Below are 27370 nucleotides of genomic sequence, written 5' to 3'. Positions count from 1 at the left end.
CTGGGTGGTCCCTGTGCAGACATGGATCTGTGTCGGGGAGCGAAATCAGCCCCTGTATTGAACTTGATAGTAGTAATATAAGAAGCATTTTAACAATATGAGTGCCTCCACTGCCTGGATGCCAGGATTTCCAGCACTCAGTAGATACTGGATGCAATTCAGATGTGGTGGTAGTGGATACAGCTTACATCAAATTCAATGGGAGTTGTACCTACTTCTGCCATAGGCAGCTTTGATCCTGGGCATCCTAGGGAATTAGCCCAGCCTTTTGTGCATTTCCTTCAAACTCCCTTTTGCCCTCTTCTGCCATTTTGTTGCTCCTGTGTGTCATGGTTTAGGCTGGGCTGGCCACTGTGTTAGCCAAGACCTAGCTTACTAGGGCTCTTGATTGGAGACTTATTACAGCTTATTTCTGTCTGCCTTTCTTTAAAGCCAGCTGAACATACCCAATGCTCTTCCTCTATGGTAAGACCAAAAATACAGACCACTCTCCCAGCTTCTGTGACACTCTTTCTAACACACTCCTTTATTCTCTTCCCCGTGATCACGAGTTCTCTCTCCAAGCCCAGCCTAGTTATTTGTGCATGAAGCTGCCATGTCGTGTATTGGTGTGAGTCTGGTGTTCACATGAGCTGTGAATATGCTGCACATGTGTATTTCTTGTGCATCCTGAGCTTTCCTTTGGTCAAGTTAACTGTCGTTCTGCCTTCTAATGAATCACCAAGAGAGAACTAGACCTGGTAAGATTTCTTGTTAGCAACAAACTGTGTCACTAGGAATGTGACACTGAATGAGTTTGCAATGTGACTTCACCTCCAAGCCTCCAGACTAGAAAGGATTGGGAGTCTGAAGTTCTTCTTGAATGAGGTGACTCACTGTAACATTTGAGTTTCTATTTTGGAGAAAAACAAAAAAAAAAGAGTAATTTGTGCAACGGTGCGCACAAACACCGCTGCCTTGATGTACAAGGCAGCTCCAACACCACCCCAACAGAGCTGCAGTCTCTTGATTGCCACTTTGCAGAACCTCCCTCCTCTGGCAACGTTATGCCTTCAAAAAGCTGGGTGAAAGCCAGGAGAAAGCAAGCAAGGCTACTCAAGCACCAACTAATCCGTAGATAGCTAGTCTTAAAATGACCGTAATCGCACGAGTCATCACTGAGTGTTTTTGGCTAAGGGGTTTGATGCCAGTAAATTGCAGATTTGCATCAGGGAGGAATTTGTTCTATTTTATCCGCTGGTTAGACTTTGCCTACTCCAAGACCCTAGGAGGACAGGGATAACTTTCTGCCTGCAGCAGGTGCCTCCTCTCAGTAAGGAAAGATGAAGGAATTCTAAAACCTCTGTCCAGACCCATGTCCCAACTTGCTGCCAAGCCAACAACAGCAGCAGCAGTTAGAATAAGAAAACACTTTAAAACACTTTAAAAACACTTTTTTTTTTTTTTAAGTCACAACCACAGCAGTAGTGCTGTCTATGCAATGTTTAAACGTGGACATCAACCCTCTTTTAGGTGTTATTGGAGTTTAGCTTTTGAGAAAGTGGAAGGGAGGCCATAAGGACTTCTGTAGGACTGAGAGAGGTGTGTGACCTCACAGCTAGCTCTCTGGTACTGTAGGGCTGAGAGTACTGAATGCCATGATTTTTGATTTCCTGGAGGCCACGCTCCCTCCTTCACCTCAGAGCAATTCCTTCCGATTCACTGAAGCTCCCAGCCTGTTGTCCAAGTCAGAAAACAAGGATGATGTGAGATGTGGGGAGCACTCAGGCTTTTCCTTGACACAGCCTGTTCCCTTAATCTTTTTCACCCTGTCACTGCATGGGCAGCGAGCATCAGCCTTTGCTGCAGGCTGGAGGAAGCCACCCAAAATATCCACAGGTGATTCAGGACAGATAGAGAGACAAACTGCAGCTGGGGTGGGATCCTGATCTTAGGGCTGAGCTTTCTGTGTGAGTGGGGTTTGCACACCCTAGCAAGCACCAACTATGGCCCCTGTGTGCCCCAATGGCTGCACAGCTGGAGCTGGGGCACGGACCCAACCAGGGGCCAACAACCTGCTCATCCCGGGTTGGAAACAGGAGCACAGACAGCGCACGGGGACATGTCCTCATCTGGACATTTAACCCCAGAAAGGTACATCCCAGCCTTTCCTGTGCCTTTGGGTTCGATGGGGAGCAGACAGGCAGGCGGCTGCTGTTGTCGCTGCCTGGTGACAGGAAATCCAAAGGGTCTGTTCTCTCTTGGTTTACACGGTGGTGAGTAGTTAACAGCGGGGGTGATCTGCACTGTTTCTTCCTCCTAAACGTTGCTCTTTTGGGGGCGTTTAGGCTCAAACTGCGGTCTTTGCAGCCCGGGTGGGGACAGAGGAGGGGTTTCTGTGCACCACTGTGCTCCATGGCAGGTCAAGCGGCAGGGTGACAGTGTTATCTTCCCCTGTGACAGGAGGTCACATTCCCACAGTGCTGCTAGTGGAAACCACCAGCTCCACAGGCTTTTTACACAGATTTTTAGGGGGTTAACGAACTGGGAAACATAGGGTTTTCTGTGGCTGGCCTGCCCTCAAGCTAGGGTTCTCCACTGAGGTCCAGGTGAGCCCGCTGCTCAGAAGGATGTTGCCTTCAGACGTGCAAAGGCTGAAGGACGTCAGAGCTGGTTACAAGCCTAGGGGAAAATGCTTAGGGACAAAGCAGATGCTGTGAGAAAAAAAGAAGAAAAAAAAAAAGAAGAAGAAGCCAGCAGAAAGACTATTTTAAAATACTGCACGCTTAAACAGTAGCAGTGAGCCAAAATTAAATGTTTGGAAAAAAAACAACAGTCAGTGTGCAGACTGTGGGAAATACAAAGGGGTCATGAGAAATGTGAAGGGCCCAAAGGCAGAGCAGCAGGAACGAGCGACCACAGCCCAGCCCCCAGAAGCATGGCCACGGCAGCACCAGGGATGCCAGCGGTGCCAGGGACATCAGCAGCTGGGCAGGGGCACTGCACGCCGTGTCCCCCGTGGGGTTTCACACCCCGGGGCAGACCTGGGACCAGCTAGTGTTTCCCAGCAGAGCAAGTGGCACGTGGCTGGCACCAGATTCACCAGAACTGCTGGCTGAGGGTCTTGCTGGGGTAGAACATCCAAGACAGGCCAAAAGAGAAAGTATCTTTCTCCTCCAGTACAGTGGCAAAGGAGAATTGTATCTTTCCAACGTGAGGAGGAGATGTAGTGGAAGGGTTTATAGCGTGACATATCCCTCATCCCCAAAAGTCCAGGTGACCTGAAGGGAGAGGCTGGTGGCCCCATAGAGTAGCCTCACCACCATGGGAGAGAGGGCAGGCTTGACCAGCCTCAGCCCATCCCTGGGGTGCGGGGGCAGTGCAAGCCCAGGGAGTGGTACCAGGAGAAGGAACAGTGCAGTGAGCTCTCGGCGTAGCGTCCTCTGTGGCCCAGGGCCCCTGTTCCTCCCGTGCTGTTGTAACTCCTGCCTCTGTGCCAATGGCTTCCAGAACGCAGAGGAAAACTCTCGCATCTCAATCACCTTCTTCCGACTCTTCCGCGTGATGCGTCTCGTGAAGCTCCTGAGCCGAGGGGAGGGCATCCGGACGCTGCTTTGGACCTTCATCAAGTCCTTCCAGGTATTCCTTCACTTCTCTCTAAGACCTAAGTCTAGTTTCTGGTTTTTTTTTTAATTTTTCCCCTTGGTGGCCCCTCGGGGTGGGGGGGTTCACCCAAGTACCTGAACCCAAAGGCTGGTGGTCAGAGCTGTGGGCACCAGTGACACGTGGCACCAATGAGACTCAAGTAAACGGGGCTCACAGGGGATGACTGCCTGGGTATGAGTTTCCTCTTTAAAGCACAATTGCTTGAGAAATTCCTGAATAGCCTTGATAGTTCAGTTTAACTTAATTACCACCTGCCTATAACCCTTCAATCTCCCCCCCCCTTTTTTTTTTAAGATCTATTTTAGCTGTATTTTTTATCTGTTGCTTTAAGCAAAACACACAGCTATGGGAAAGGCCTGGCTCTCAATTAAGTTTCCCTTAAGCCTTGTTTTGAGGATTTCCAGTGAGTATTAGAGGTGTGTGGCCCCCATGCTTTCATCCAGGAAGAATGTCACCTTTTTGGCCCCCCACCTTTGTCCCTGGTAATGATGCCAAGTTATAAAATTGCTGCTGCTTTTGCCCTGGAGGCAGGTCACATTTCAGTGGCAGGTGAAGTACCAGAGTAGATAGAGGAGACCCAACTGGATAAGAATCATCATCTCTGGGGGAAAACAAACACCAAGAGACAGCTATTTCCTACAAAAACTGCTTCCAAACCAGCCTCTAACCCAGACATATATAGAAAAACGGTGGTTAGAGATGAAATATGACACAATCATTCATTTTGCAAGTATTTTGCCTGGATTTTACCAGACCAGTGCAACCTGGATGTTAGTTGGCATAGGTCTGGAGGAAGCGTCAGGGGAAGACAGCACAGGAATGAAATGGTGGTCTGATCATGAGAAAAGATGCAGGACACACCACTGGATAAAAGCATGAAAGAGTAACGTGTGCGGCACATACGTCTTGAAACAGCAATCACTTATCCCTCAGATTTAGGCTTTAAATTGTCTGTAGCATTTGTATTGACTCAAATGGAAATGGAGCTGATCCACGCTTTGAAACTTAAACCTCACCAGCTACAACACAAGCTGGGACCAAAGCCTGCCGTGCTGTGGATGACCATGACTTCTGTCTCCATCAGCAGGAGCAGCACGTGTCTACACCAGGGATCAATCTGGACCTCTTCTAGTGCAGCTCTCAGGTGGTCTCGGTAGCCAGACCACCAGGCTCAGGGAAGGGACTCTCATTTTGCACACTCCTTGACTGCCAGAAGATCTAATATTGCCCACATCCGTGCCACATCTGTACTTTTTCCATTGCTTACTTGGTTGCTAACTTCCAGGTTGTTATTTGGGCGGCTCCAGTGGGAACCATTTTGTCTGCAGGCACAGGAATGAGATTCCCTTGGCACAGCTCAGCCCTCCGTGATGCAGGGGACAGAGTCACGCTTTCCAGTTCCTGCTTCTCCTCCCCTTGCCCCTGTGCCCCTCCAGCTTCTTTAGCAATAGCTTGCTCCTACCCTGAGCTTAGCTTGCCACGGCCCTTGGCTGGAGAGGATGAAATGGATGGGAAAGGGAGTGCCTGGTACTTCCCTCCCGTGACCTTCAGACCTCTTGGATTGGAGAGTCACTTTTAGGCAGGGTTGTAGGGTGATGGGAGAAAGTATCAAGGGAGGTATCTTCCACAGCGGGGGGGGGCGGGGAGGAAGAAAAAAATCACTGCAAGCCAGTGCCTTTTCCCTTGAAAGCCTTTAGCCATTTATAACATGGTATTCTCTGCTCAGAGCTCCTCCTCTTGCTACTACCCACAGGCTGCTTTGGTAGCTAAGAATAGCCATTGTGCAGAGCTCTTCACTCAGCCACTCCCACTGTCAAAATCTGGGATCCCTGCAGACTTTTGTCTGGCACAGGCTCTTCTCCGTGTCCCCACATGCTTCTTCCAGGAAGCGTCTCTGCTCGCACAGGGGCAGCCTAATGAGAAACAAACTTGTTCTGGGGATGCAGGTCCCATGGTAACCACCATGTGCCCTGCGCATGGCACGCCGTGGTGCCTGCAGACCTACAAGTTGGGGCACCGGTCAGAGGAATGTGTGGTGGGAAAAGTGCTCAGCAGGGGTTTCCGCCCCCAGAGATAGCAACGGAGCCCAGGCTGGCGAGGGGGAGGAGTAGGAAGTGAGAGGGGTGCTGAGGGCAAGGCAAGGCCGTGGGAATCACGAGGACAAAGTGGTGAAGCCAAGGAAGGATGGAGAGGGAGGAGGACAGAGCCAGAAGAGTGGAATACGGGAGGTGGGGAGCTGAAGGAGCCATGGGGAACACAGGGCAGAGATGAGCAGGAAGGTGCATCAGTGGGGAGGAATGGGCTGAGCAGAGGAACGTAGAAATAAAGTAGAGGGCCAGACAGCCAGGAGAGAAGACACTTTCCCCATCCCATTTGAAAGACAGAAGAACTGGTAAGGTTATGCACGTGAGGTCCTCTCTGGACACTATCCCAGGAGCTCTTCTTAGGTCTTTTGCGTATCAAGTCCCAACTTGAGGGCAACGAAGCTGGTGAGGGGGCTGGAAAACAAATCGTATGAGGAGCGGCTGAGGGAGCTGGGACTGTTTAGTATGAGGAAGAGGAGGCTGAGGGGAGACCTCATCACTCTCTACAACTACGTGAAAGGACACTGTAGAGAGGTTGGTGCTGGTCTCTTCTCACAGGTAATTAGCGACAGAACAAGAGGGAATGGCTTCGAGCTCCAACAGGGTAGGTTTAGATTGAACATTAGGAAAGAATTTTTCACTGAAAGAGTGGTCGGGCATTGGAACAGGCTGCCCAGGGAGGTGGTGGAGTCACCATCCCTGGCTGTGTTTAAGGGCCGTTTAGATGCAGTGCTAAGGGACATGGTGTAGGGGAGGACTTTGTAGAGTAGGGTAGATGGTTGGACTCGATGGTCCCAAGGGTCTCTTCCAACCTGAACGATTCTATGATTCTATGAACTAGATCATCACAAAATGTTTGGAGCCCAATCCTGAGCTGCTGTAGCTCCACTGACATTGTGGGGTAACCATACAGATTTATCTGACCCCATAAAGCACAGAGTAATCTGCCCTTGAGCCTCAAGATTATGATTACAGACGTCGTTTAAAGGCTTGAATTTTTGCCATTTTAATATTGTCTTTGAGATGATTTCTGCAGGTCTTAGTCAAATCTCCATAGTGGTCGGGGAAGATTTTTCCTCACTTCTTCCTGTAGGATTTAGCCCTGTTGAATTTAAGCATAAATGTAAAATGTGTAAATAATCTTATATTTAATAATAATAATAATGATAATGATAGTAATGTGAATATATACCCTGTGAAATGGGGTGTTCAAAATCCAGATGAGGGACTGTCCTCACATTTTGAGGATGAATGTGTCTACTCATTGCCTCTGAAGTGAGAAATCTCTGGTTTGAGAGCTACATGTTTCAAAAGCAACAGAGTTGAAAACTCTGCCTCAAAAGCCCGAGCCCGTGAGGTCCCGAGCTGTGCCCTTGATTCCTGGTAGTGGCAGAGGAAACAGATAGCACCCAACACTTTGCACCAGCCTCTTCCTTCCGAGGCAGCTCCGCGTATCAGGACTCTGCGTTTCCTCTTCAGCAGCCGATCACAGACACTCAGTGCATTGCAGGCCCCATCACAAACACCTAACAGTGGGCAGGGGACAAAGCTGATGCTGCTTTAGGTCCTTAGGATGGCACCGGCCATGGTAACAGAAGCCTTGAATTCGGATCTCTGCAGCTTGTTGGCGTTCTGTGATTTCGCCAGATTGAATCCAGAAAAAAATCACATCGCCGTTAGTGCCAGAACAGTACTGGTTATGAGAGTTTTCTGTAGCTGTAGACACTGGTTTTGGCCTCGCTTTCCTCACTTCGTCAAGGGCAGGACTGATTTGAAGGCAGCAGGAGCTACAACCCTCACCAGCAGAAGCGGAGTTAGAGCCCGCCTGAGCTGGGTGGCAGCGGGGGGGGGGGCAAGGAAATGTGGGGCTGTAGAGGCATCTAGTGGCCACCCGGCCAAATTACAGACTCCACGTTTGGTTCCTGCTCGGTGGACACACAGTGCTCTCTTTTTTTTTTCTTTTTTTTTCTTTTTTTTTTTTCTCATTTCTAGGCTCTCCCCTATGTGGCTCTTTTAATAGTGATGCTGTTCTTCATCTACGCTGTGATCGGGATGCAGGTAAGTGATGCTAACGAGCTCGATTGCATCCGTCTTCTCCTGCTAAGAGGTTTGGGAACAGATTTATAAAGTGGCTAGAGCAATGTGTAGTTGTAGGGGCTTACAAGAATGTTTTTGTCCAGTAAAACAGAGAGTAGCTAACCTTGGTAAGAAAACATTGTCTGCCTATGCACTTCCAAGAGGAGCACAACACACTCCATAAAAACAAACAAACAAACAAACAAAAAAATGAGGCAAAACCAACCAATTAAAAGGCAGAATGCAGTATGCAAACAGTAAAAGGACGGTGCTGGCCCTCCACACTGCCAAAGGAATACACAGCAGCGGTGGCAAAGGAGATTTATTGCCTCTCTTGTTGGTTCAAAATAGTTGTTTCGGTGGGCTCATGGCCATGCTGCGCTGAACAAACCCAGTTTTTCTCTCAACTGGTGTAACTTCCACTGAGTTGTAAAGAGCAGCTTCTGATTTATACCCATGAAGGTAAATACGGGATCAGACCGAATGTACCAACCAAAACCCAAATTCTGTGTTTGTGCCAGTTCTTCAGGAAGCTGCATCAATCCAATATTCTATTCAGTTTACAAAATGAACTTGGAACCGGCCTGAGCATTCATCTGTGCAAGGAACTGCTGTTGCATACAGACCATTGAAGAAAGCGTGTGATACAGGCAGGGTCTGTGACAGTCCCAGCCCCATTTGCTGTGCTGCTTTTTCAAACTAGGCTTCACTTTCCACTGTGGTGCTAATGAAAGATCTCAGACAAGTCAGCCATCTGGGACCAGAGACCAAAGTATAGAAAGGCATGGCATAATTGCTTCCAGAGGTCTTCAAACATGACAGGCTCCTTGGTTGCACAATGCCGACAGAATTTGTAGCAAAATTCATCTGACCTCTGTGACCTTGTTTTAGTTTGCTTCCTGTTATTATGATCGCATCTTTTCACAGGCTCCGTCTACCCTCCCCCAGTTTGAAAAATAAAACTAATCTTATCTTGAATTATCACAGGTTATCTCAATTGCCCCCAGTAGTTACAGCTGTCATTTAGTCTACTAGGCTCATACTGTAAACTTGCCAGTTTTGCCTCAAATGGCCAAGATCTTACAGGATTACCTGTGCTATATGGAAAATCACTTGAGAATATTGCACTAGTGTTATGTAGCTACACAGAACATTCAAAATGGCTTCAAATCACCCACACAGATGATGTCTATAATGATCAGGGAGCTGCCACGGCTAGATATTTTATTCTGTAATTCTATTCCCTTTTCTATCAGCTAGTTCTAGGTTGGCTATTTAATCCTTGCTGTTTAAGCCTCTGTTTTAATAATCTCAGCAGCCTGAAGACCATAGATCTGTCTTTCACTTTTATCTAGATTACTAGATTGTTTCCTGCCCTGCGGTCTTGCAATGAGAAACCCAACTTTTCTCATCTTCCCTCTTAGCTTAGAGCCCGCAGACCTCTTATCATCACTTTTTGTCCAAATGGCATCTCAGACATTTTGTGTGCTGCTCTCTTGAACTTGCTGACACATAGAGTTCCCTTGCACATAGGGACACGTAGAAAGGAGAAGCCTTCATCGCTCCATTAAGCAGCTACCTTCAAAGAGTAGATGCACCAGATCTGATGAAAAGAGAAGAATTTCCCACAGAAAGGAGACCTACCCTTTATCTCAGCTACTGCCCTGACCTGGAACGTAACAACATTCAAGCCTCACTACCTAATGTGCCCAAGTGGAAAAATCCAAATTGGTACTGATGTCTGAAGCCACTCATATCATGGCCCAGGAGGTGCAGACTGGAGAGGCCATGAGAGAGGGACCTCTTCCTGCAGCTCCTTGTAGGTGCCTAATGCAAAGCACCCGTAGTAGTTGCCTCTGGATCCTCATGTGTGAGGGAAGCCGCAGGATTGAAAGGAAAATCAGACTTCCAGCATGGGAAGCTCCCTCGCCTACGCTTGCCTGAAATGAAAAACATGGGCTGCCTCAGCTCAAACTGCCTCTGAGCATTGAATCTGTCCTCCTGCTCCTCCTCGGTGCAGCTGGGGCTGTCACTGCTACCCACGGCGTGGGGGCGGTTGGGCCTGGGGAAGGCCCACACGTCCATGAGGAACCCCTGCAGAAATCCTGCCACGTCCAGACCCTCCCTCCCGTCTGCCATGGCCTCCCCACCATTGTCCCCGCGCTTCTCTCCACGTTGTTGTCTCCTTTGGGGCGTTAATTATCAGTGACATTTGCTTGAAAAGGAGCTCGGTGTTCTCTCAGAGCTGCTCTGTTCCTGCTGCTCATTTTGGCTATGAGATTACAGCTCTCCCTCCTTGAGATCTCTGTCACGTTGCTGTCCATGGGGAATAAATAGTCCTGACTGACTACGCTGTGCAGGGACCTTTCTGCCAGGCAAGGTTGGTTAAGCTTTCGATCCCCATGCCCAAAAAGTGCCAAAGCCATATGAGACCTTTTCAAAGAAGCCTGAAACTCTCCTGCACCGGGGACTTCACATCGAGGCCCCTAAAAAGCTCTGCTGATGGTTGGAGGCTTCATGCCATGGCTGGGTGAACTAGTTGGTGCTGGCGACGGTTGGTTGGGCATGGAAGGAAGCTGTAAGCCATCCTTGTCTGGGCAAATCTAGTCATCATCTTCACACTGCTGCATTCAGGGCTGGGGCTAAACACCTGCTGGTGACCAACGCGGCTACTGGGAGGGCAAGCGTTTAGACAATCTCCAGATCCAAGGCAACGTACTTTACATTGTTTTGGGAAGATCCAAGGCACCCCACAGGGTTGGAAGCTCAAAGCTTTGCAGCTGCTGGTCTTTTGCTATCATCTCCTCCTGGTGAAGACAGATAAGCAACAAAGGAAGGAGCCTTTTCTTCTGTGTTACTGATTTCTTTCAGCTGGACCTACACCCTGTATGAGTGCCTGTTAAAATAAGGCCCCATGTCATGTATTCACAGTGTATGAAATAAGGAAGGATGTCTTGTTTTAACAAAAGATACCTCCTGCTACAAAATGAGTGCTTTTCTGGTGATAGAGCATAAGCAAGGGAAGCAGCAGCAAATACGAAAGAGCTGTAGAAATTGCTTCTTTAAGACAAGAGCAGATTCTGTTAAATATCAGAGTCAGGGTGAGGCCAGGAGCCACCAGGTGACAAGAGGTTTGGGGATTTTGCAGGGCTAACCTGAAAAGACCTCTGCTTTCTGCCCAGGTGTTTGGTAAAATTGCGCTGAACGACACCACAGAAATCAACCGCAACAACAACTTCCAGACCTTCCCCCAGGCAGTGCTGCTGCTTTTCAGGTGGGTGTCTGACAGCTCCTGGAGCACCATTCCCCTGCTCCTGGGCACAGCTTATCTCCTTCTACCGTGCCAGGCTCAGGAGGTGAGTAGAAACGTGCTGTCCCTTAGTGGGGGAGCCTAGGAGTTCATGTCAGATGAAATGGCCGGTCCGTTGAGCCTTGTACCCTGCCAGCTGAGACTGTGCTGGGGAGGGAGGGGAGTCCTCCTCCTCGGAAGGAAGGTAGCATGTCTCCAGTGCTCTCAAATGTTGATAGGCATCACAACTGCAGTATGACTTCCAGCTCGTTTTAGCAGGGAAAGGGACACAAACTCCCACTCATGCTTTGGCATGGCTGTGCCCAGCTCTGCTTAGCACACCATCCTGCTCCAGCTGTGGCCAGCTGTGCCGGGGCCGGGGAAGGATGCTGAAGTGGTGGGGAGTTAGCACAAATCCAGCAATTAGCACAGATCCAGCACAACTTCTCATTTTCAAGGGGTTTTATCATGCAATCCGTAGCCATGTAATACACAACTCGATGCCTCTGGCTGGTTGGAGTGCGATGGCCCTGTACCCAGAGTAGGCAAAGCCAGTCAGGAACAAGGCACTGATGATGGCAACAAAGCCAAAAAGAGGACCAGTGTATGTCAAAGCCCAGCCATTAGCCGGAATTGCTCTTAATTGACCTCAGTGGCAAAATTCCCATTAATGTTCATGGGAGCAGGAGCAGGTTGCTAATGAGCCTGTCCCTCTCGGATCAAAGGCCACTTCTGTCTTCTCTTGCCCTTTGCCATGCCCAGGTGTGCCACCGGAGAGGCCTGGCAGGAAATCATGCTGGCGTGTCTCCCGGACAAGAAGTGTGACCCAGAGTCGGAGCCAGCCAACTCCACCGAAGCCGATCACTCCTGTGGCAGCAGCTTCGCCGTCTTCTACTTCATCAGCTTCTACATGCTCTGTGCCTTCCTGGTGAGTCCACCCCAAGCAACCTGTCCTCTGTCAGACTGAGCCCCTGCCTACCCAGATAGCAGCACCACACAGCAGAAGAACCATCTCAAAGAGGGGGAATCTCCCCATGGGGTCTTTCCCAGCAGCACCCTTTCAGTGACAACACCCCGTTGGTCACTGTCATTCCTGCCTCCCTCTGGCTCTGGGGGATGCTCTGCTTCCAATCCCAATCCTTTGTCCACAGCAAAGGATTGCCACCACTCTTTCCCCCTCCCCCTCAATGAGAAAACCAAATTAGCGTGTTGTGGGCTGTGCTGAGGCTAGCAACGCCTCAGCCACACTTCCCACCTTCCCTCCTACCTTCCTTCTGGCTGCTGAGCAGGTTTCTCCTCCCCTGCCAGCAGCAATGACTGTGAGAATACACATATCCCACTTGCATCTGCTCCGTGTTGGCAATGCGGCGTTGCTCAGAGCGACAGCACACGCTCCGCAGCTGGCATCAGCGCCCAAAGCTCTCCCAGTGAACAGCAGCAACATTTTAAAAGTGTTGGTCTCGGGCCAGAAAAAAGGACTTTTATCTCAGCCCCACCGCCTGTAGAGGATAAATCCCAGGTTCTCCCACCGCTACACCCTTCTCCTGAGCAAAGACACCGGTAAATAGAAAGCCATCGCAGCGTGTCCAAGCAGTCAGCAAACTTCACCCTCATCCATTCAGTAGGGAAGGGAAAAATATGACCTGCTGAGAATATCCCACCTCTGGGATCTTCCACTTTAAACTGGGGGGCAGGTATGGGGGAAGAGAGAACCCACCTCCAATAGCTTCCTAGTTTTACGAGTCCAAATCCAGACCTTAAATGGAGAGCCCAGTAAAGTCTACTGTTACCTGACTCATCCATCAAGTCATCTCTGTCCTTGTTTGCAGATCATCAATCTTTTTGTAGCTGTTATAATGGATAACTTTGATTACCTGACACGGGACTGGTCCATTTTAGGACCACACCACCTGGATGAGTTTAAAAGGATCTGGGCAGAGTATGACCCTGAAGCCAAGTAAGTAACCCAGCCTGGATATCAGAGCTCCTCGGGAGAACAAGCCCATTATTTTCTGTTCTCTAGACCCAGTGCAGTAAGTGCTACGTTCCTCTTGCAGGAACACCTCTTTTTTTTCTGCAAAAATCCTAAAATAGATACCTCCACAAGGTATTGCTAGTGAATCCGTAAGACAGCAGCGCAAGGATACACACAAAAATCTCAACATTTAGGCTGCTCTGTTACCTGACAGAACATTGCTTCACTTTTAGTTGGGGGGAGAGAGAGGCTGTGCAGGGAGGGGCAGCAGGAGATTGAGCAAAGGTGGTTAGAGGGTTGGTTTATTGTTGCATGTATTTGGGATATTGAGCTGCGACTCTGCTATTTGACTTTGTACTCACAGCAGAGCTGCTGTGCTCAAATCTCCCTTTTGTCATATGTCATATAGGCTCATCACAACCTGTACCTTTACACGGCTGCGTTAACGTTTTCTGCAGGGTTATTCACATCAGCAGACTTGCAGGGATTTAAAGTTACACAAGAACAACTCACACAAGGGCTTAACTGACATCCGGTATTATATGCTCTGCTTGACACATGTTTGGGCTTAAAGTGCGTTTAGATCCCTGTGGCATTACAGCACAGTTGACAATTGTAATTGCAAAGCCCCCTTCATAATACAAAAACTGTGGAAAGAGATCTTGGCGTAAACTAAAAGCACATCTCTTCAGGAGACATAGTGTCAAGATTAATTTGGGCTCAGTTTCCGCAATCTGTGAGGCCGTGTCACATTATCAGAGTGATACATAAATTGAAACCCTTCTTCCCATCCACGGCGACTGCCAGAGGTACTTTTAATATGGAGAGGGGATAAGCACAGAATTCTAATAAATTTAACAAAATCTGTTAACAAAACAGATGCTACTGTTTGTGCTTGTCTGAAGGCAAGACTGTGGTGTCTGAAGCTGTATAATAGATAGCTGCTCAGTCCAGATGACAACCTGTTCTTTCCCATCTATAAATGGGAAGCTCTGTTTTCCCCTCTTCCCCATCCCTGTGGATGCTTGAAGCTCTGGCTCTGGTAGCTCTCCTCCCTCCGTGAGAGAATTCTTCTTTTGAGATGCCATTTCCAGAACTTAAAAGAAACCCAACTGCTGCTGTGGAGGGAATTCAGCACTTTGCTTTTGCACTGGCTCCAGTGACAGCCCAAAAGCATAAAGGAGTATCAAAAGACAGTGGCTTGGGGCTATTTCTGTGGGAGGTGAAGTGCCAGGAGAAAAAAAGAGACCCTTTGCACCTCTGTGGCTCCCTCAAACCTAGGTGCCCATCAGCAGGTCGCCCTGTGGAAAGGACGTGACCCTCACTGTGCTTTCTTCTCTAGGGGACGGATCAAACACTTGGACGTGGTGACACTGCTCCGGCGGATTCAGCCCCCCCTGGGCTTTGGGAAGCTCTGCCCTCACCGGGTGGCTTGCAAAGTAAGGCACACCACGGCTCCGGGACAGCAGCTAAACAGCCCAGGGTGGCATTTGCTAGCCAAGCCTGTCACATGGTCTGGTTGCCCCCCCAGGTTTGCCACTCGCCGGTGGCAGCAGCCTGGAGGGGTCCAAACTGGGCACCCCCGGGTCTCCCCGTGCCCCTCCCCGGCTCCTCTGGGCAGCAGAGACCTAGGCACCAGTCAGAGACATCAGCACACCACCAGCCCTCTCTCCTTCTAACTGGGAGAGCATCCATGCTAACTGCAGCTCTCAGACACCGAGCACTGAATCAACCAGACCAGAGAGCTGGGCTTGTTCAGCCTGGAGAAGAGAAGGCTCCGGGGAGACCTAATAGCGGCCTTTCAATATCTGAAAGGAGCTACAGGAGAGCTGGGGAGGGACTCTTTGTCAGGAAGTGTAGTGACAAGACAAGGGGTAATGGTTTCAAATTGGAAGAGAGGAGGTTTAGATTAGATACCAGAAAGCAATTCTTTCCTGTGAGGGTGGTGAGGCACTGGAACAGGTTGCCCAGAGAAGCTGTGGCTGCCCCATCCCTGGAGGTGTTCAAGACCAGGCTGGACGGGGCTTTGAGCAACCAGGTCTGGTGGGAGGTGTCCCTGCCCAGGGCAGGGGGGTTGGAACTCGATGATCTCTAAGGTCCCTTCCAACTCTAACCATTCTATGATTCTATGTTTGCAGTATCAAACACACATCCCAAAACAGGTTAGGACAGACAGAACTAACAGGGCAACTAAAAACATCTCTGAGATTTTCTTTGGACCAAGCAGTGCACCAGAAACCTAGTGTTATCTCTCACTCTTGCTTAAATAACTGGCAGATATTAAAGAGCAAGGTGAGTGTGGTATTAAAATACAGGAAGGGCAAGGGCAGATTTTCTGTGAAAATGTCTCACTCATTTCTTGGATGAGACTCTGGCTATGCAAAAGAACTCTCTCTAGTGAATAATGTCATGTTTTTAACCTTTATGCTTCCTCCATTTGAAGTTTTCTTTCATCTCCTCGCAAGTCCCAGAGTTTGTGTGACACTTGTAGTTGTTTTTTATATCATTCTCAGAGCAAAATACAAAGCCTGGGGCCTGTATGCAGGAATATATGACTTCTGTGGCCCTACTATGGATCCCTTTCCATCTGCTGTCTAGCTATTATTTGTTGTCTCGACCTGGTCCAAAGCCCCAGCCTGTGATTGCAGTAGCAGTGATGGGGGATGACACCCTTTCTTCCATTTCGGTACTGCATAAAAGTGTCAGAAGATAGAGCTCAAACAAAATCAACCCCTTGAAAGCATAAGTTCAAACTAAGTCCCTGGTGTCTCTTTACCTCCTGAGACAGAAGGAAGGATGTCAGATCTGGTGACTCTGCTATGTCTGTCTCAGATATATATAATGTCACTGGTCTCACTGAAGTTAACCCTGCAGCTGCAACAGTACTCACCACTCACTCTTTGTCCTACATGGCTTTATGGAATTACTGCAGGGCAGACACAGCCTTGTTTTATAAGGGAGAGGGGGAAGAGTTGGATAAAGCAGATCCCCTTTCTTTGACCCTGTCACCTAAAAGAAAGATTCTGGCTCTCTGTTTATATGCATTTGCACAGCTTTAGTACAGGCGAGTTTGCAAGTGTCTCCTGAGGTATGAAGAATGCAGTTTGTTCCTGATAAGAAAAAAAGGTGTCATTTAAAAGCCAAATGGGTTGGGGACCAAAACAAATCTCTGTCTGTGTAATACACTGTGGGCAAATACCCGCTGGCCACTGGGAAAAATAAAGATTAGAAAGTGATAGCTACATTGAAGAAAATAGAGTATCTAACAATGTAAGAGAAACCCCAGGGAAAACTCACCATCAGTGGATATGGCAAGTACTTTTATAATTGTGTAACTAAATCCACAGGCCATCAAAGCTCACATAAGAGGGGTGGCAGGTCTGAAGGGTGTCATGAGGAAGGGCATGCTTCAGTCCATGTGCTGGCAGTATGATTGTTCTTTTTCTTCTCCTTACTCCACAGCGCCTTGTCTCCATGAATATGCCACTGAACAGTGACGGGACTGTCATGTTCAATGCCACTCTCTTTGCCTTGGTCAGAACAGCACTGAGGATCAAGACAGAAGGTAAGAAGCTCGCTGACTACGAGGGCACAAAGGTAGCTGAGTGGTGTTCACACCAAAGTGTGCTGGAACAGAGCAATAAGGACATCTTGTGTAAAACGATCCCAGTTTCTCATATGCAGCACATGATACAAAAAGCAATGTAAAGATATTTGGAGGAATAATATCTTCTAGGGAGAGAATAGTGTTTTCTGTTACCTAGAAAGCCGGTGTTTCCCATGGCATCATCACAGGTTATTGATCACATTCTTTACAATCGTCTCGAAAGTTTTAGATCAATGTCTGCTCAAATAGCAATCAGGAGAGGGAAGAAGGTGAAAGAAGCCTCCCCTTGTGCAAACTGGCTGCAGAGCTGGGCCGCTTTTTGACTGCTGTTGCCACTGATTTTCCAATCCAAGGGAGGCAAAAGAGCTTGGACTCGAAGGTCTCATCTTACTGAAACTCCTCCTGTGCTTCCATTAGCATGAGTTAACATCACACTGTAGCAACAGTGATGTTGTAGGCCTAAAGACAGATGAGAAGCAGAGGGGACTGTTAATAGCTTTGCATAGGCCAGCAGGTATAGTTGGGGAAAGCAGACAAGATTTTGGGCTCAGCTTGTCCCCTTTGTTGTACTCCGTCGCCTGCTGTAATGAAAGATACTGGTCCTGAGTCGAAACCTGGCTTTGTGTATTAATGAGATGCCTTAAAAGACCGTGTAGGTCTGTGATTCACAGCTAAACACCTTTGGCTGAGGAGTGGCTGCATTACATTTCAGGCATGGGAAAGCAGAGACCAACACAATCCTAGTTTGCTGTGCCAGGATTATGCTGACAGCTGAGCCAAAGAGAGTGGTAAAATTTAAAAATTATATTAAGGCCTTGGATGTTGTGCTAAACAGAATTTGACTGTAGCCAAAGAGACACCCTTGAGGAAACAGACAACCGCAACCCCTGTAGGACATCTTGTGTCTTAGAAAACAGAGACCCTAAAAGGACTCGATTTTCTTGTCCGTCTTCACCTTAAACTCTCCCAGTCGTTGCCAGTGAGCTCCTGGGAAACCACCTAATTTCTTGCCTTAGCAGGATTTTGTAAATTGTTAGGGCAGGAGTTTGGAATTAGCCTTCCTGGGTCTGCTTTCTGCCTTTGATGCTGCCACCTGTTTCATCCTCAGTAAGTTCAGGTAGTGTTCCTATCTTCACTGCATCCTATTAAGAGAGCTACTGGCAAGCAGAGCCCTGTGTAGCACATTAATGCTGGGCAGCAATAAGAAGAGCTGCAGGAACAGCACCTTGAGGAGGAGAAGACAGTGGTTTAGTACACGTAGCGAGAAAAGAGAGCTTCAATTATAAGGGGTTTGAATGTGCATACATCAAGAAATGAAATCAAAGGTGAGTCGTTTGGGAGGAAATGGACACCTAGAAGGAAAGGTTATAAACAGAATCTGCTTCACTCCCTCTCAAGGGGTAGCCTGCCTTAATTAATACCTCGTTTAGCTCAGAGGCCCTTGGAGGAACATGTAATGTCTGAGTTCAGACAGTTAAATTAAAGGCTTGTTATAGCCTGTGTTGTTCTTCAGAGAATAAACACAAATATCCTGGGACAGTCCTTTAAGTTGGACAGTGAAAGCCTTGCACACACCTGGAGTGCCTTCTCAGAGCACTGTGAAGACTCTCCAAGGCAGACCCTTGGGGCTTTGGGAAGAACTTTGATATCTGCTGGGAGACAGGGGTTGGAACAGGCAATTCTTGGGAAGTGCTGCAAGCGTACCCAGGTCTTTCGAGGTGCATCTTTACCACTAATTATTTGTCTTCTCCAAGCTGTAGTTTCTGATTAACTGACCTCTATTATCGTCATATTCAACCTTCACTGGATCTCAATTAAAATTTGAAGCGTTAGATGAGATTGTTGCTTGTCGGAAGAAAGTAGCACCCTGGATCTGTTGTTTCTGGCTGTTGCAGACTATCAATCAGTAACAGAATTAGCTTCCTACCCTGGGATGACTATGCATATTTAGGAAGAAGACCTCTTGCTGTGAGAGGGCTTTGGAAATGTTCAGAGCATCTCTTTGCCCAAAACTTTCCTCTACTGAAAAAGCTCTAATCTTTTTGTCCTAAGATTGCCATGCCAGACACAAAATTGTTCCTCTGCAGGGTCTGCTTAATTCCTGTCTCTGATGATTTTCACCCTGCAGGTAACCTGGAGCAAGCCAACGAAGAACTGAGAGCAATAATTAAGAAAATCTGGAAGCGCACCAGTATGAAGCTGCTGGACCAGGTGGTGCCCCCCGCGGGTGGTGAGTGCAGGATCTTGTCCCAGTCTCCGAATCTGTCTTTTTCCCCATCTGACATGTCCTACTGGACCTCATGATCATCAAGTGGAATATGGGGGACAAGCTTTCTTCTACAAGCTGTTCTCCATCTTTCATCAGGCTGAGGTCTTTTTCTGCCTGTATTAACAAGAGTATCATGTTCTTACTACTGAGAAACCAGGGAAGGAAGAAAAAGATGTATAAACAGGAGTTAGAAACCTCTGTTCCTAGATCATGCCCCTCTTTGATCACAGACATTTGCTCCCCTGGACATTACCTGGTGCCTGCTGGGGGCAAGGGAAGCAAGCAGAGCTAAAGCTCCAGGGAGGAGGATGCCTACATAAGAGATATGGCCTTACACTCAAGTTAAGGATGCAGCCTATCTCATAACCCCTTCGTATTTAGCAAAACTACCTTTACTATGGCATATAACTCTTTTTTTACTCACCTAACTGCTTTCTACTATGATACCTGTCAAAGACTCATGTACCTGGGGACATTCCTCAGCCTCTCTGAACTGGTGTATCAGATTGCTGTGGGTTTCTATGCAGCCCCCATGGCAGCCTGTAATTACCAGGCTTTTGGGCAGCTCCTTTGCTAAGTTTCTTGGGACCCAAGGTGCATGGGCATCCAGTATGGCCTTCACTGACCTTCCAGGTGGCACCAGGGGCTATAGCACAAAACAGCACTTGGTAGTTGGTTAACAGTCACAGCCAGGTCCTGAACCTTGCTCAGCCCGCTCTGAACTCAGTCCTAAGACATTTTCAATGTCTTAGAAAATTTCCAGTGGTTTTGGAGAAGGGAGGAGAGTTACCTGGATAAAAACTTAATGCACATTTTGGCTCATTGACAGTTTGCATTGAGTGCGAATGCAGCAGTGACTGCATTTCTGGGGAGAGGTGATCATTTTGCTTCGCTCACACCTGTGGTAGGCACAACCAGACAGAATTTCCATGCAGAGAAGGGCCAGATCAGGTCTGGGATGGATGGTCAGTCAGATGCCCTTGGTGAGCCCAGATTGAGTATATATTACCCCAGGCTGTTGCAAGACAGAGCAGCATGTGCTGACCCAGACTTGGAGGCTGGTGCTACAGCAAGATCCTGTGTTGTAAACCAATACCAGAGACTGCAAAGGTCAGAGGCACTTCACCATAAACAATGTACATCCAGAAGTGCGTAACTACAGGGGTTCTCTGCCACACAGCCAGTCTATGCACCTTGTCTAGCTCACCTCCTGACGACTTACAGCCATCCCTTCCCTCATCCCTGCATCCTGATGCCATAAAAAGCAGAGTTGTACTACGGTACCTAGCGTTTCTGCTGCCAATCGCGAGGCTCGCATTAGCAAATACACTGTTTAAAATCAGTTGCTTATTTAATTTCTTTTTTGTGTTTAATACCCCTTCGCAGATGACGAGGTGACCGTCGGAAAGTTTTACGCCACTTTCCTGATTCAGGAGTATTTCCGGAAATTCAAGAAGCGTAAAGAACAGGGACTGGTGGGCAAGCCCTCCCAGCGCAACGCACTCTCCTTGCAGGTGACTACCGGGAGCAGGATGGACAGGGGTGGTACAGTAGAGGCAGTTGACCCCATTTCCCTCTCCATCATTCTGGGGGCTGCAACGGGCTATCCCCACTGGAAAGGAGACTGTAGACTCCTTGAATTACTAGGTCAATCCTTTTGGATAAACGTGTATATACCATGGACCACATCCCTTAGCTCTGGAGGTGGGAGGCACAAGTGAGGTATATCCACAGTTTACCAATCTGCTGGTAATATTGAGGAGGCTCTGGGGAGACCTAATAGCAGCCTTCCAGTACCTGAAGGGAGCCTACAGTAAGGCTGGGGAGAGCCTCTTTAGAAAGGCCTGCAGTGACAGGACGAGGGGCAATGGCTTCAAGCTGGAGGGGAACAGATTTAGACTGGAGATTAGGAGAGGGTTCTTCACTGTGAGGGTGGTGGAGCACTGGAACAGGTTGCCCAGGGAGGTGGTTGAGGCCCCTTCCCTGGAGATATTCAAGGAGAGGCTCGACGAGGCCCTGGGCAACCTGGTCTAGTTGGGGGTGTCCCTGCTGACTGCGGGGGGGTCGGACTAGATGACCTTTGGAGGTCTGGGCAATTCTATGATTCTATGATTCTATTCTATGATTTGAAACTTGGGTTCCTTTTAGGGAACTGGCATGATGTGTCCAGCAGACATTTGCTTATTGCCACATTCATTCTACTCTTCCTGAAGGCAGTCACTCTAACAGGATCAGGGAAAGCACGTTGCCAGGAGGCAAGATTGGTTAAAAAGCAAAAAGGCATACCTGGGTGCCAAAGCCATCCAATGGACAGGGCACCAGGCTCTAAGACCTGGCATCTGTTCACCACTGTGCTACATGTTCACTGGGTGGACTACCAGGTTGTGTGAAAGAATGAAAAAAACCCATTGATTGCACAAGCAGCACCATTTATGTCCCTTGAGTGTACAGTAAGGAAGAAGGATGACTCTGGAGTTCCATCAAGTTAAAATGTGCTGTGACACAGGCACAAATACAGACTGAGGTCTCACCATACCCACATCTTACCTCCCTGGATGCTCTCCCCGGGACGGATTCCAGTCAGTGAGGGGTTTGAGGACTGTCCAGGTCCAGATGCCAGAAGTTTAGCTATTAAATCCATATTTAAGCTGCTGATTAAAAAGAAGAGATTTTCAGAGGTGCCAAGTACATGGTTCAGCTGGAACTGTGGCTGCTCTAGGGCTTCTGGTTGAGGATCTGAGAACCCAAAATTGAAAGCATGCAGACTTGCTTAGTCAAGCCTGTGGATTTATGTCTATGTCCTGTTGTGACAAAGCCAGGGGACTAGCAACAAACATTCCTGCATTGCATTGCTAAGTTTTCCCCTCTGTAAGCTAGAGATGAAAGAACAGAATTTGTTGGTGGTTTTTGTAGGAGCTGGGGATGCTATATTAGGTAAAAGGGCTTCACAGTACTTAGAAATAAATAACATTGCTTTTATTTCTCATAAGCCCACTCGGAGATATGAAGCTCTATAGTTTGCTGTTTTGCAGGCTGGTTTGCGGACACTTCACGACATTGGGCCAGAGATCCGACGAGCAATTTCTGGAGACCTGACAGCTGAAGAAGAGCTAGATAAGGCCATGAAAGAAGCTGTTTCTGCTGCCTCTGAGGATGATATCTTCCGGGTAGGTGCTGAACAAGTTTTCAAGCTGAAGCTAGACCAGTAGCTGAGCTAAAGAGTGCTACATTCTTTTTTATGCACTCTGTATTTCAGCTGGGCCCTCCTTCTTGTTTTCTAGACCTTAGTTTGGTAGACTCAGGGTGCCAGATGCTGAGATCTCTGCACAGTTTTTATGCCATTTTCTTTTCAATGGAAGTTTCCCCTCATAAACCCTGAATAAAATCAGAATGAGAATGGCCAAAGAGTCTGAAGAACAGATCAGTTCAGACATCCTACGGTCCTGCAGATCAGCAGCCAGGCAGACTTTAGTCCTTTGTTCACTCCTCCTTTCAGTGGCAAAAGTAGTACACCAGAATCCATAGAGCTCCTATGGAAGGAGGATATTTTCTGAGAATGTTACCTACATCTTCTCTTCATATTTGATTCTTATTTCTTGTAATTATCTCCTCTGGTAATATCTGGTGAGGCCCCACCTCGAGTACTGTGTCCAGTTTTGGGCTCCTTACCACAAAAAAGATATTGAGGTGTTGTAACGTGTCCAGAGAAGGGCAACAAAGCTGGTGAGGGGTCTGGAGAGTAAGTCTTATGAGGAGAGGCTGAGGGAGCTGGGGGTGTTCAGCCTGGAGAAAAGGAGGCTGAGGGGAGGCCTTATCACACTCTACAATTTCCTGAAAGGAGGGTGTAGAAAGGCAGAGGTCGGTCTCTTCTCCCAAGTCACAGGCGACAGGACAAGAGGAAATGGCCTCAAGTTGCACCAGGGGAGGTTCAGGTTGGATATTAGGAAAAATTTTTACACTGAAAGTGTTATTAATCCTTGGAATGGGCTGCCCAGGGAAGTGGTTGAGGCACCATCGCTAGAAGTATTCAAAAGACGGGTTGACATAGTGCTGGGGGACATGGTTTAGTGATGTTTTTTTATTGAGTTAGGTTGACGGTTGGACTAGATGATCTTGAAGGTCCCTTCCAACCCAGACAATTCTATGATTCTATGATTTCCTCTTCTCTGGCATTTTCCTCCTTTCCTCACAGAACGATGCTCCCAGCCCCTTTCATTACTCATTATCTAAACAGTACATAACTGGCTCATTAAATCTTTCTTCATTTGTTCTTCCAGGTGATTAATAGTTTCTGGTGCTCTTCTCAAATCCCCTCTAATGTCTAAATGTTGCTTCAAAACTGCCCTTTGAAAACCAGAGAGTAGTTACTTGGCTTTTGCATCCCTACCCAGTCCTGAGCCCCCAGTGGGAGCTACAGAGACACCTTTACCTCACCTATACACCTGGCCAGTCCTCTGAAATATCTTAGAAAGCTCAAGCTCTCACTGCCTACGTGTACCTACTCTCTCTGACAGAGAAGTCCACACACTGGCAGAGAGAGCACCCGTGCCATTGTGCACACTTCCTCACGCATTTTTCCTCAACATCAGGCTAAGCAGGAAACACCAGGGCCCTTGCACATCTTTTCCCTCACAAAGGGAAAATAATTTCTGTTTCCCTGACAGAGAGCTGGAGGCTTGTTTGGAAACCATGTCAGCTATTACCAAAGTGACGGCAGGAGTGCGTTCCCCCAGACATTCACCACCCAGAGACCTTTGCACATCAATAAGTCTGGCAACAACCAGGGAGATACCGAGTCTCCATCGCATGAGAAGCTGGTGGACTCCACCTTCACTCCCAGCAGCTACTCATCTTCAGGCTCCAATGCCAACATCAACAATGCCAACAACACTGCCCTGTGCCGCTTCCCCAGCCCACCCAGCTACCCCAGCACTGTCAGCACAGTGGAAGGCCACGGGACCCCCTTGTCACCCACCATACGTGTGCAGGAGGCTCCTTGGAAACTACCTTCCAAAAGGTAAGCTTCACAAAGCGGAGAGTGGGTCAAGGGACCAGGGAGAGGAACATGCATGCACACACCAGAGCACTGCTGCCTAGCTGAAGTCACCCACCAGACATCACCCAGCCTGCAGCCTGGATTGAACCTTCTGGTTCTCCACTTGTGTCAAAGCCCACGGTGCAGCAGACATGCATCAGTTGACCACTGGGAAGCAGCAGCACTCTCACTGACCAACACACTAGGTTTCATCACAAAGAAACCTTTGAAAGAACCAAAAGGAGCCTTATTTATCCTTCCTTCACCACTGGGAGGTGTTTTATCAACTGCTAACCGAAAAACAAAGGGACTGCAATTCATCTCTTAAGTGCCCAATAGGGAAGTTTGTGGAAGCCAGTGGTTTTCCATTCAGTGGGTCACATCCCTACAGAGGTCACCAAAGGCATTCTGGGAGGAGGGAGGCAAGGTTTTCAGAAATGCAATACTGCACAAAGCAAACCAAATCCCCTTCTCTGGACAGCTTTCAGGCACAGATGACTAATACGAAAGGAGTATCATTTTTATCAGTGGGGAATTTTTAACCATCTCTGTAACAGCAGGAGGGAGCTTGAATTATTATTTTTTTTTAGTGCAGAGAGTGGGCAATGTGAAAGGGTGGAGAAATGCTGCCACAGCAAATGACAGAATATGACAATAAGACAGAGGAAATTCAGCGGATGCAAAATTGCCCCAGTCAGGAGTCCAGTGGTTTTTTCTATTTCGTGCCTTCCTGAGGGAGGCCACAGGCGTTGCACAACATGTGTTGTCGTCTGCCCTCCCCCTTGCTGACTTGTTCTGATGTGACACTGCTAACATGGTGTTCTTTTTTCTCCTTGCTTCCTTGGGTGCCTTCCTTGAATTAGGACGCATTACTACGAAACGCTGGGACGGTATGTCTTTTCCCTCATGATCTAATGCTCTCCGGGTATAAGACCCACTGTTTGTCCCACTGAAAATCCAAATCCCCATTAATGCTGAACATGAGCTCTTCTTTTTGGTGTCAGTAGGGCTCAAAAAGAGGTAATGATCACCATGACATCTCCAGAAAATACTCCCAACTCAGGGCTTTTCTGCCCACAGGCAGGTAGTGACGCATGGACTGTTTCTAGTTGGTTTCTAGATTTGAGGTTTTTTCAAGACTTTCTAGCTGGGCCCTCACGACTAGGCACTCTCTCTTCACAGCACAGTGAAATGCACAGTGGCATGTTCACACAAAAATTCTGTGTGGTTTTGGCTAAACACAGACTCGAATAGGGGGACCTGCCATGTACTGGTTTCCCCCCTCTGCACCTTAGCAGTTTTACTTGCCTCCCATCTCAGCAGGAAGGTCACTCCAGCACTGCCCTAAAGGCTGTTCTATACCATGCACATAGTGCTTTTTGCTCAAATCAAACAATAAAATAAAATAAAATAAAATAAAATAGTTTTCTATCCAGTACCTGAAAGATAAAAAAAACCCACCCCACTGGTCTCTTCCGTGAACGGCAGTAACAGACTGACATGGGCTCCAGTAGCTCCACGTTGGTGTCTCCAAGATTCACACTACCTTCAGATTTTACTTTACTTCTCAGAAAAGACAAACTCAGAATGAAGTGAAATGTGAGGATCAAGACATGAAGCAGAGGGACAAGGAGGAAGCAAGAGGGAATTAAGGGCTGTCACGCTTAAGGGTTTGAACAAATCCTACCGAATTCAGTAGAAGCACTTCTCAGTTAGTGATGAGAAAAAAAGAACCAAAGATGGAAAAGAGCAAGGAACAAGAGCATGAACAGGAGGCAGAGGGGAGAGATGGTGCAGAGTAAGGGATTTGGGAGGCACAGACCACACACCACAGAGCTGAGAGGGTGACTGCTAGTGTCTAGGAGGCTTCTCCGAAATTTATAACCAAGGCTTTTGCAACAAGGGAAAAAGCTGTATTTCCAAGAGCCCACCTCAGATTTTACTTCAAGTTCAGTGAGGTATATCTTTGGAAATATGGTCGGTGTGATATGCACATTCATAGAGTACATGTAGTCACAAGTGACAAAAATTTGTTTACGATATTGGTCAGCACTGATTTCAGAAGCTCTTCCTCTGAAAGAGGACACAGACAAAGGTTGTTGCTTTGTGTTTGTGAACTCTCCAGCTCTGTTCAGTCATTAATTTCTCCACGATAGCCCTTCAAAATTATAACAAACTGAGACAGATGGTGCCTGTCATTCTTGTCTTTATAACAGGTTGTCTTTACCATCTCCATATCTTGACTTGTCTTTTTTGCTCATTAGCTCCAGTTCCAGAGACAGCCAGCTGGCAATTGTTTGCCAAGAGGAAGTGTCTCAGGATGAGACTTATGATGAAAATTTGAATGAAGACATTGAGTACTGTAGTGAACCAAGTCTGCTCTCTACTGAAATGTGAGCTTTGCAGCTTTAGTCAAGGTGTTTGGGTGGTTCTTTAATTAAGGGGGAGAGGTGGGAAGAAATGACTTATTTCTACAAAAAATTTAACTTATGGGATAAGGCCCAAAGACTTTACTCAGACAACTGGAATATCAGAAAATATTTTTTTTAAAAATGGAGTTCCCCCCTGAGAAGTAACATTGGAAAGGACATCTTTCACCTAGGATTTTCCTTCTCCTCCGAATGAGACACGGGGATCTGCAGGGTCTCCCCTCCATTCACTTCTACCATCTAAGGTTCCCAGACTTCACCTTTAGGCCATTCTCTGTCTCATGGTCTCTCTTACTGCTCCCGGTTCAGCTATAGCTCAAAGCTAGCTTGCTATTGCATCCATCTGATAGCACAGTCTTTCCTGGCTTCCCTGCTGGAAAAGGGGTTATTTTGTCCAATATCAGCTGTTTTTCTAGAATCCCTCTGTTCTGCTTTCCAGGCTTGCATACCAAGATGATGAAAACAGACAACTTACTCCACCAGAAAACAACAAAGGAGAGGACACCCGGCACTCTCCGAAGAAAGGGTTTCTGTGCTCCTCGGCACTAGGTAACGTCCCACTCTGACACATGGGCTGTGCTCTCCTCTGCTTTGACCGAGTTCCCACATCTTCAACCTTATTGCTCTCTACAACTCCCTGAAAGGAAGGTGTAGAGAGGTGGGGGTCGGTCTCTTCTCCCAAGTCCCAGGCGATAGGACAACAGGAAATGGCCTCAAGTTATGCCAGGGGAGGTTCAGGTTGGATATTAGGAAAAACTTTTACACTGAAAAGGTTATTAAGCATTGGAATGGGCTGCCCAGGGAGGTGGTTGAGGCACCATCCCTGGAGGTGTTCAAAAGACAAGTTGACATGGTGCTGGGGGACATGGTTTAGTGATGGTTTTTTATCAGAGTTAGGTTGATGGTTGGACTAGATGATCTTAAAGGTCCCTTCCAACCTACATGATTCTATGATCTTTCT

General features: G+C 47.8%; 1 protein-coding gene across 13 annotated transcripts in view; it reads left to right on the top strand.

Moving 5' to 3' along the window:
• The window catches only part of CACNA1C (calcium channel, voltage-dependent, L type, alpha 1C subunit), a 504338-nt gene that overhangs the window by 462690 nt on the left and 14278 nt on the right, over nucleotides 1-27370 (top strand). For 5 of the 13 annotated variants that reach the window (XM_014937303.1, XM_014937308.1, XM_014937297.1 and 2 more), the window contains 15 exons: nucleotides 433-465; nucleotides 3490-3618; nucleotides 7722-7787; nucleotides 10988-11079; nucleotides 11857-12022; nucleotides 12924-13051; nucleotides 14412-14508; nucleotides 16532-16634; nucleotides 18805-18906; nucleotides 20332-20459; nucleotides 21963-22112; nucleotides 23610-23962; nucleotides 24844-24870; nucleotides 26245-26373; nucleotides 26849-26958. In XM_014937303.1, coding sequence (XP_014792789.1) covers nucleotides 433-465; nucleotides 3490-3618; nucleotides 7722-7787; nucleotides 10988-11079; nucleotides 11857-12022; nucleotides 12924-13051; nucleotides 14412-14508; nucleotides 16532-16634; nucleotides 18805-18906; nucleotides 20332-20459; nucleotides 21963-22112; nucleotides 23610-23962; nucleotides 24844-24870; nucleotides 26245-26373; nucleotides 26849-26958 — 1813 coding nt within the window. The remainder of the gene's footprint in view (nucleotides 1-432; nucleotides 466-3489; nucleotides 3619-7721; nucleotides 7788-10987; nucleotides 11080-11856; nucleotides 12023-12923; nucleotides 13052-14411; nucleotides 14509-16531; nucleotides 16635-18804; nucleotides 18907-20331; nucleotides 20460-21962; nucleotides 22113-23609; nucleotides 23963-24843; nucleotides 24871-26244; nucleotides 26374-26848; nucleotides 26959-27370) is intronic. The other 8 variants (XM_014937311.1, XM_014937304.1, XM_014937305.1 and 5 more) reach the window with 4 other exon arrangements.

Source organism: Calidris pugnax, unplaced genomic scaffold (assembly GCF_001431845.1).
Source record: "Calidris pugnax isolate Ruff unplaced genomic scaffold, ASM143184v1 scaffold1, whole genome shotgun sequence".
NCBI classification, from domain to species: domain Eukaryota; kingdom Metazoa; phylum Chordata; class Aves; order Charadriiformes; family Scolopacidae; genus Calidris; species Calidris pugnax.
The sequence above is the reverse complement of the archived record's forward strand: the minus strand, read 5'-3'. Positions and strand labels throughout refer to the sequence as shown.